The sequence below is a fragment of the Macrobrachium nipponense genome, chromosome 43, assembly GCF_015104395.2.
Source record: "Macrobrachium nipponense isolate FS-2020 chromosome 43, ASM1510439v2, whole genome shotgun sequence".
Lineage (NCBI taxonomy): Eukaryota > Metazoa > Arthropoda > Malacostraca > Decapoda > Palaemonidae > Macrobrachium > Macrobrachium nipponense.
In genome coordinates this window covers 52,874,160-52,882,611 of record NC_061104.1, presented here as the reverse complement: position 1 = coordinate 52,882,611, position 8,452 = coordinate 52,874,160, and the positions used below count along the sequence as shown (strand labels likewise).

Sequence of the window (8,452 nt, the reverse complement as noted above, 5' to 3'; positions counted from 1 at the left end):
AAACATTGTCGTCGTACCCGGAAAAGTACACCCCCAACCCAACTGTTAGTCCACCGTGAAAACAGATTCAAAAAATATGAAAAGCGGAAATGAAACAGATGTGGTTTATTTAGACTTTGCAAAAGCTTGTTTTGATAAAGTAGACCATAATATATTAGCGAAGAAAATTAGAAAACACAATATCGTGGATAAAGTAGGAAGATGGTTAACAAAAAGAATTTTTACACAACAGAAAACAGATAGTTATTGCAAACGACGAGAAATCGATGAAGCCAAGGTAATAGTCCGGTGGTGCCCGCAAGGTACGGTGTTAGCTGCAATACTGTTTTTGTTATTATGATTGAAGACATAGACAATAATGTTAAGGATTCGGTAGTGAGTAGTTTCGCAGATGACACAAGAATAAGTAGAGAAATTACTTGTGATGAAGATAGGAACGCTCTACAAAGAGACCTTTAACAAAGTAATATGAATTGGGCAGAGGTAATAGGATGGTATTTAACTCTGATAAATTTGAATCAATAAATTATGGAGACAGAGAAAGAAAGCTATATGCATATAAGGGACTAATAATGAGACCATCACAAATAAGGAGCAGTTAAAGACCTTGGTGTGATGATGAACTAGGAACATGTTATGCATTGATCAAATAGCAACTCTGTTGGCAAAATGTAAAGCAAAATGGGAATGTTGTTACGGCACTTCAAAACAAGAAAGCTGAACACATGATTATGCTTTATAAAACATATGTTCGTAGTCCACTTGAATATTGCAATATGATATGGTACCCACACTATCAAAAGATATTGCACAAATAGAGAGTGTACAAAGGTCCTTTACAGCTAGAATAGAAGAAGTTAAGGACCTAGAACTACTGGGAAAGACTACAATTCTTAAAATTATATAGTCTGGAAAGGAGAAGAGAACGCTACAATGATAATTCAGGCATGGAAACAGATAGAAGGAATAGCAGATATCATGGAAAACTAATATACAGAAAGAGCAAGCAGAGGTAGATTAATAGTGCCCAAAAATATACCAGGAAAAAATTAAAATAAGGAAACGCACACCGGACCATTAATCCACTACGCACCAGCATCGATAATGCAGCGTCTATTCAATGCGTTGCCAGCTCATCTGAGGAATATTCAGGAGTGAGCGTAGATGTGTTTTAAGAATAAGCTCGACAAATATCTAAACTGCATCCCAGACCATCCAAGATTTGGAAGATGCAAAATATACCGGAAGATGTACTAGCAACTCTCTGGTAGACATTAGAGGTGCCTCATACTGAGGGGACCTGGGGCAACCCGAACAAGATGTAAGGTCTGTAAGGTCCCCCCCCCCCCCCCAGGTCCCCCCCCCCCCCCCCCCCCCCCCCGACCCCCCCCCCCCCACCCCCACATCCCTCCCACCCTGATGACGACGCACTTTTAGTAGAAGGAGTGGGAGTAGCCAATGACAATTAAGCTTGTATAAAATGCTTTGTATGTACTGTCAATAGTGTATAAGATCTCTCTCTCTCTCTCTCTCTCTCTCTCTCTCTCTCTCTCTCTCTCTCTCTCTCTCTCTCTCTCTCTCTCTCTCTCTCTTACTGAAACAAGAGAAAATTTTTATACACATGTAACAAATATCTTATTTTGTATATTATTTAATTATTTCCAAATATTACTATTAATTTTCAAATATTAATGCAAAAACAGCAAAATGTCAAAATCAATAAAATGTTAAATGAAAATCCCTTAATATTGATCTACTGTCATCCTAATTATGTACTGTATGAAAAAAAAAAATGTACATCCCACAACTCTCTCTGTCTCTGTCTCTTTCCATGATGACACACCATTGGCTAAAAAAGTTGGAAGTAGCCAATGACAATACTTGTAACAAGATGCTTTGGTATGTACCATCACTAGTATGTGAGTTTCTCTCTCTCTCTCTCTCTCTCTCTCTCTCTCTCTCTCTCTCTCTCTCTCTCTCTGGTAACTTTATTAGTTTTCACACACAGTTGTGAGCTATATATTTTTAAGAGTAATGTTGTAGATATGTATATTTTTTTAGGTATATTTTAGTTTTACCAGACCACTAAGCTGATTAACAGCTCTCCCAGGGTTGGCCCAAAGGATCTTAAATTTTTTTATGTGGCTAGGAACCAACTGGTTATCTAGCAATGGGACCTACAGACTATTGTGGGATTTGAACCTATATCGAGAAATGAATTTCTATCAACAGAGATATATTCCTCTGATTCCGCATTGGCAGAGTCGAGATTCAAACTTCGGACCACCGGATTGGTAGGCGAGCAGAAACCACTCGTCTAACGAGGAACTGGTAACGTTGTAAGATGACTGGTATATTTTTGCTTGAATTATTAAAATATGCAGTTAAAAGCATTTTAGTTTAAGGTATGTACTCAGTTCACCACCCCTCTCTCTATCTCTCTCTCCATGACAACAGCTATTGGCTGAAAGGAGCCAATCACACAGTAGGTACAAGCTTTTACATGGGGGGGTTCCAATATATCGTGGATTTTCGGTATTCGAAGTAAATCACTGAATTAGACTTTACAGCATCCTTCAAACTACTTCAGTGACCATTTATATACTGTATACATATTCATCTTCTGTTGGTTTGTCTATCTTTATCCATATGTAATTTTGTCTCTTTCCAATACTTTTTTTTTCACAAATTTGCTTTGGAAGATTGGAAGCTTGTTTAGTTAGTTAAAATCCTTTCTTTTTTTCTGCATTTGAATGTTAATCATACAGTCTACTATTATTACTACTACTACTATACTACTAAATTTACACGCCACCCCTTTGAGAGGTGTGAATCAGCTCAGTAGTCTGGGTAAGCAGTCTACTACCCTCAGCTTGCCAGCCTAGAGGATGAAGGATGTCTGGCAGCTCACTATAAGAAAATGAATGAGAGAGAGAGAGAGAGAGAGAGAGAGAGAGAGAGAGAGAGAGAGAGAGAGAGAGAGAGAGAGAGAGAGACCATGAATGACTTTAATGACTACTATGCTATTATAGTTTATCTGTATAAGTTGAAATAAATACATTGATCTTAACCCTGTACTATTGATAACGACGCTCCATAGGCGCTCTACTAGCCTGTTTAATGTAGTACAGAAAAAAGCAGCTATTAAAAAAATAGAGAAGAACCTCTACAAGTGTAACACTGCTGAAGTAGCCATCACATATTATAATAACAATAATAATAATAATAATAATAATAATAATAGTAATAATAGTAATAATAATAATAATTCATTAAACTTACCGGCATATGTGTTGGTCTGCAAATCGCTGGGCCACATTTGTTGCACAGCCAGTTGATCTTTGCAATCACAACTTATTTCCTACCAGGATTCTTGGAATGTTATAGCTAAGGCTATCATGTTGCACTCTTCAATCCACAAGGGTAATGACTGTAAAATGAAGACCAATTATTATGACAAATGTATAGAATGGATGAAGTGTAAGAGGAAAAAATATCACATCTGGGGGTGAATGGACACTGTTGGTAGGTGGTACCCTCCTACAAGGTCTCCATAAACAAAACTTAACGAAAAAATTTTCCCACAAATTACAAGATTCCTAGATACCTGTCTCCTTTATACCAATATACCATTATCCATGTTCCATAAGAGTAGATGCAACGTTACACAAAAAGAACCAGTTATGAAAAAGGAAGAAATCTTCCCTGGAAGGGTAAGCTACATTATGCAAGTACTGTACTTCCATATTTAACTCTGAGACCTAAACATATGAGAAAAATGACCAGAGGGGAGAAAGGAACTGAGAAAAATAACAGGCTTGGATCTGTAATAAAAAAACAAAAAAAAAATTACCAAAAAGAAATTTCCTTATATTCAATATAAGCTTATCATTTCATATATAAATCTCAAATAATTAACTGGAGCATAGTTTCAGAAGTTGGATAAGTACTTGATTACTTATGAAAGTGGAGGTGCACACAGTCAGATTAGTACATCCTGGTTAGAGGAGCCGCCACAAAAGCCATGTGATGAACTCCAAAGTGATCTTGGGAGAAGCATATGTAGGTGGTGATGGATTTTAATATGAGAGGTAGGAAACCCAAAAAGAGAAAGAGGAGATCTAGAATTAAGATTTGGGACCTTCAAGGAGAAAAGGGTAACGTAAAATTTGGACAGGGTAACAGAATGGAAAATATCTGGGCAGACATGAGAGAAATATGTGTGGGGGAAGCAGAGGGACAGGTGGGAAGGACAAACAGATATGGAGTGTCAAGAGGAGAAAAGTGGTGGAATGAGAGGTGCAAGAAACAAATGATAATCAAAAGCATTTAAGGACTGGAAAGTAAGGCATGCACAGGGTGCAGAGGAAAGGTAAAGAGAAGAGGAATAGTGATTTACCAAAAGAAAACAATGTTCTATTATTTATATCCATGGGGAGTACGTGGTTGTGATGGTAATTGCTTCATAGCAAAGGAAGATAAAGGAAAGGAGAACGCATTTTCGAGAAGTTCGGCAGTAAGGAGGTTTTCGCGCCCGTGTTGGAGGAGGCGCCTTTTTCTGCGGCTGTTTCTGGAATCGTCGGGCGTGTTGTGGAGCGCAAAAAACGTGCCAATGTGACACGAGAAATGCGCGTTTTCTGATGCAATACCTCGTCTAGATTCATCTAGGGAGTCCTAGTAAACTCGGGAGTCTGTGACGCTCGCCGTAGGCTCCGCCCCCAGAGTGCCGTATAAATACGACAAACGAACTTTGGAGAGAGAGATTGTAAGAGAGAGATTTCCAGTTAGTCACAGAGAGATATCCTCAGTAAGAGCCACAGATCAGATTATCAGTGAGAGATCAGCAGCTGCAGAGACCTTCCGAGAGAGATAAGAGAAAAAGGATCGCCGACGAAGGATCAGGAAAAAAAAGTTGCTCGAGAGTTGGTTGGATACTGGTCTAGTAGTCTTCAGGAGTGGACGAATTATCTCATGTTATCTCGACGTCGACCAGACTTCAGAGAAGAAAAGGTCCCGCTAGAGGAGTTGGGGAGTTCCTGCCTTACAAGTAGACTATTTTCCGCAATACGGAGTCAAGAGGACGTCTGCAATCAACGCTCCGCAAGTATTTGAATTGCCTCACTGTTCCCCCAGTTCATGCAGTGTAAGATTCTATCTTTTTATGTAAATAGGAGATACCATTCTGCATTTCCCTATGTTAGTAAGCTTGTAAATAAACCTTTGTTATGTTAGTGTTTCTTTCTATATTGTCGTATCCCCAGTCATGTTTGGTTGTGTTGAAATTTTTTCTTTATTATTTCACATCGAACCTGTAGCGGACCTCTCTCAGAGGCCGTAACATTGTGTCGACCCTTGGCCAGGATATTTTGACACCGTAACATTGTCTCTGAGATCTCAGAGTCCGTAAAAGTGGTGCCCCCCCCACCCGCAACATCTGCTTCTGCCAGCTCTATTGTGCATTTATAGACCTTGAGAAAAAATACAATAGAATCCCAAGAGAAGTGCTGTTCTGGTGTTTCACGAAGAGAAAAGTCCCAGAAAAGTTGGTTAAGCTGGTTCAGATGATATATCAAAGAACAAGCACAAAAGTAATAACAGCAGTGGGGGACACAAAAGTTTGAAGTTAGTGTTGGATTACACACAGGTCAACGTTAGGCCCATTTTTGGTTGTGCTGGTCATGGATGTGTCGAGTGAAGAGATCAGGAATAAAGAGCTGTGGAAGTTGTTGTACACCAATGATCTGGTAGTTGCTGCTGAAAATGTAGAGGACTTACAGAGATGGATTAGAGAGTGGCAGGAGTCTTTAGAGAGGGGTGGCTGAAAGGTGAATGTGAATACAGTGGACCCTCCATATTCGCGTTCTCCAGATTCGCGGACTCACACATTCGCGGATTTCTCTCGGGAACGTTTCCCTGCATTATTCGCGGAAAATTCACAAGCATTCGCGGTATTTTTTTTTCTATGATAAATATCCACAAATTCCTGTTTTTTTGATGAATTTTCATCATAAAATGCACTTTTTGTGATAAAACTATAAAAAAACCATGTAGGAAAATTTTAGTGGGTTTTACTTGAGTTGTAACTAACAAAATAGGCTGTTTTTAGCATTTTTATAGGGGTTCCAAACATTCGCGGATTCTAACTATTCACGGAGGGGTCTGGTACGCATCCCCCGCGAATACGGGGGGACCACTGTAAAGCAATAGGGAAGATAGAGACAGAATTGTAATAAGGCAGTCCCTGGTTATTGGCAGACTTTGTTAATGGAGATCCAGTTCTATAGTGTTTGTCTAGTGCCATAAGCCCCATAAATCGCCAAATTTCGGTTAATGATGATTTTTGCTTGTCTTCAAGCCCGTCAGAACAGAACCTCCGGCAATAACCAGAGACTGCTGATACAAGAAAGAAGAGGCTCAATTATAAAACAGGTGGAAAGTTTAAATACTTAAGATAAGCTGCATGGGGGAAGTGGAGAGAGGTAGCTGGCATAGGATGTGAGAAGAAAAGGCCAATCAAGCTAAAAGTCAGTGATAAGACAAGTATTAATGTATAGATCAGAAACATGGGCTCTAAGAAGAAAAGAGGAAGTAAAGCTAGAGAGAACAGAGATGAGAATGCTGAGGTAGATTATGGGAATATTCCTGCCTGTGAGATTGTAAAGTGATGAAATAAGAAGAAGGGCATGCTTATTAAAGATTACAGAGGTGGTAAGAGTGTCATGATTGAGATGGTATGGGCACGTCTTGAGGATGGATGACGAAGAGAGAGTGGAGAGGGCTTGGGAGGAACCTGTTAGAGGAAGAAGATCGAGAGGGAGACAGAGAATTAGATGGTGAGATAAAGTGAAGGAAGATATGGAGAGAAGAGGTTTGGTGGAGGATGATGCCTTTAATAGAAGGCAGTGGAGAAGGCGCATCAGGCAATCTGACCCCTTAACGTAAGGATAACAGTGGGAAAGAAGCAGCTAATGGTGACTAATTTCCGAGCTCCTTTACAATGCCTCTGTCTCACTGGAGAATGAGCCCAATTAGTAAGTTTTGAAAGCTAGCTATCAAAAACAATTAATGCAGTCCTAATGTGTGTCTAAGGAAGGGATCTAGTCTTTAATCTTAGCATCAACTCACTTTCCAAATATGCTAAAAAAAAAGACAGAAGAATCCAGATTGCTGTTTGGATGTCTGGGTTCCCAAGTCCCTCATTTAATGGAAAATGGTCATTCCAAATGTGTCTGTTACTGGGGACTGATGACTTTACTCATAGAGTTTAATAACTTTATCCTTTTCCTAGATAACTTTTTTTCTCTTTTTCCACTTAGCAGACAAGCTTAATATACTATACATATAGTAACTCAACTGAAATGTCCCACTCGCCTTCCTATAGAACACAAAATGTCCCTTCCAAGTGAGGTGTCACCACTAACAAAGGTTTAAAGCATCAGTTCCACATAAAAATGAATATTGGAATTTTAAAAAAATATACCGTACTTATTAAGGTTGCTATTTAATGCTAAATTGTTGGAACCGACTAACAAACACCGAGCAGCAAAATAAATGCAGAAACTTAAAGGAAATTAGGCCCATTAAGATATTTACCAAACATCACCACCACACACACACACAAGTACATACAGGCAAGGACAATAATGAAGCACAACCAACCAGTGTACAGTAATAAGAATGCAGTAATCAACTTGAAGAATGCTGATTGAGCAAGTCATTCACATACCATGTGACAAAACAAAACAACATCCTTACAAATAGCAATTCATAAGCATAAACCACAACTGACTTAAAAGTGATGTAACTGTGATATGTACTTAGAATAAAGAAAAATCCAAGTACTGTACATCAATACTGATGTGTGTGATGCTACAATTATTCTCTTGGATGATTGCTAACTGAACAGCAACCACAGAGGACAAAAATTTATACAAAAAACACCATACCACCAATTAAATAATACAATAAATAAAAATGAGAATAAAAAAAAACAATAGTTCTTTTGGAGAGCCACAAAGGCTAAATGAAGGAATAAATATATAACAGCAGGAGAGTGAAAGGGCTTTCTTTCCCTATCCAGTAATGTCTACCATTGAAATACACTCTCTCTTCTTATTTCAGTATTTCAAAAACTCTGTCTACTTTCTTTGAATATGCTGTGTACAACATTAGTACTATAGTACGTATACAATTTTACAAAGACTACGTGTCTCATTATGGAAAGAAATAGTTTTTTGGGACTAATCTATACTACTGAAAACATATTGCATTAAGTAACAGGGCAAAGAAAAATTATGCTCCATAATATTACAAAGATCATGTCTTTTCACAAGAACGCAGTCTCCTCACACATGGCATCTAGAGCCACATGTATACCTCTTCAAATACCCTTACTTTTTGTGTAAGCTGTATATGAGGCAGTGAGTCAGTTGGGGCTAAGATGAGGGCATCC

The 8,452-nt window shown here is 38.6% G+C and overlaps 1 protein-coding gene across 1 annotated transcript in view; it reads right to left on the bottom strand.

The window, feature by feature from the left end:
* Nucleotides 1–3,352: 3,352 nt before the first annotated feature.
* The window catches only part of LOC135213741 (ras-related protein Rab-33B-like), a 60,763-nt gene continuing 55,663 nt past the window's right edge, over nt 3,353–8,452 (bottom strand). Inside the window, exon 6 of the mRNA XM_064247869.1 lies at nt 3,353–3,430. Coding sequence (XP_064103939.1) covers nt 3,362–3,430 — 69 coding nt within the window. The 3' untranslated portion in view covers nt 3,353–3,361. The remainder of the gene's footprint in view (nt 3,431–8,452) is intronic.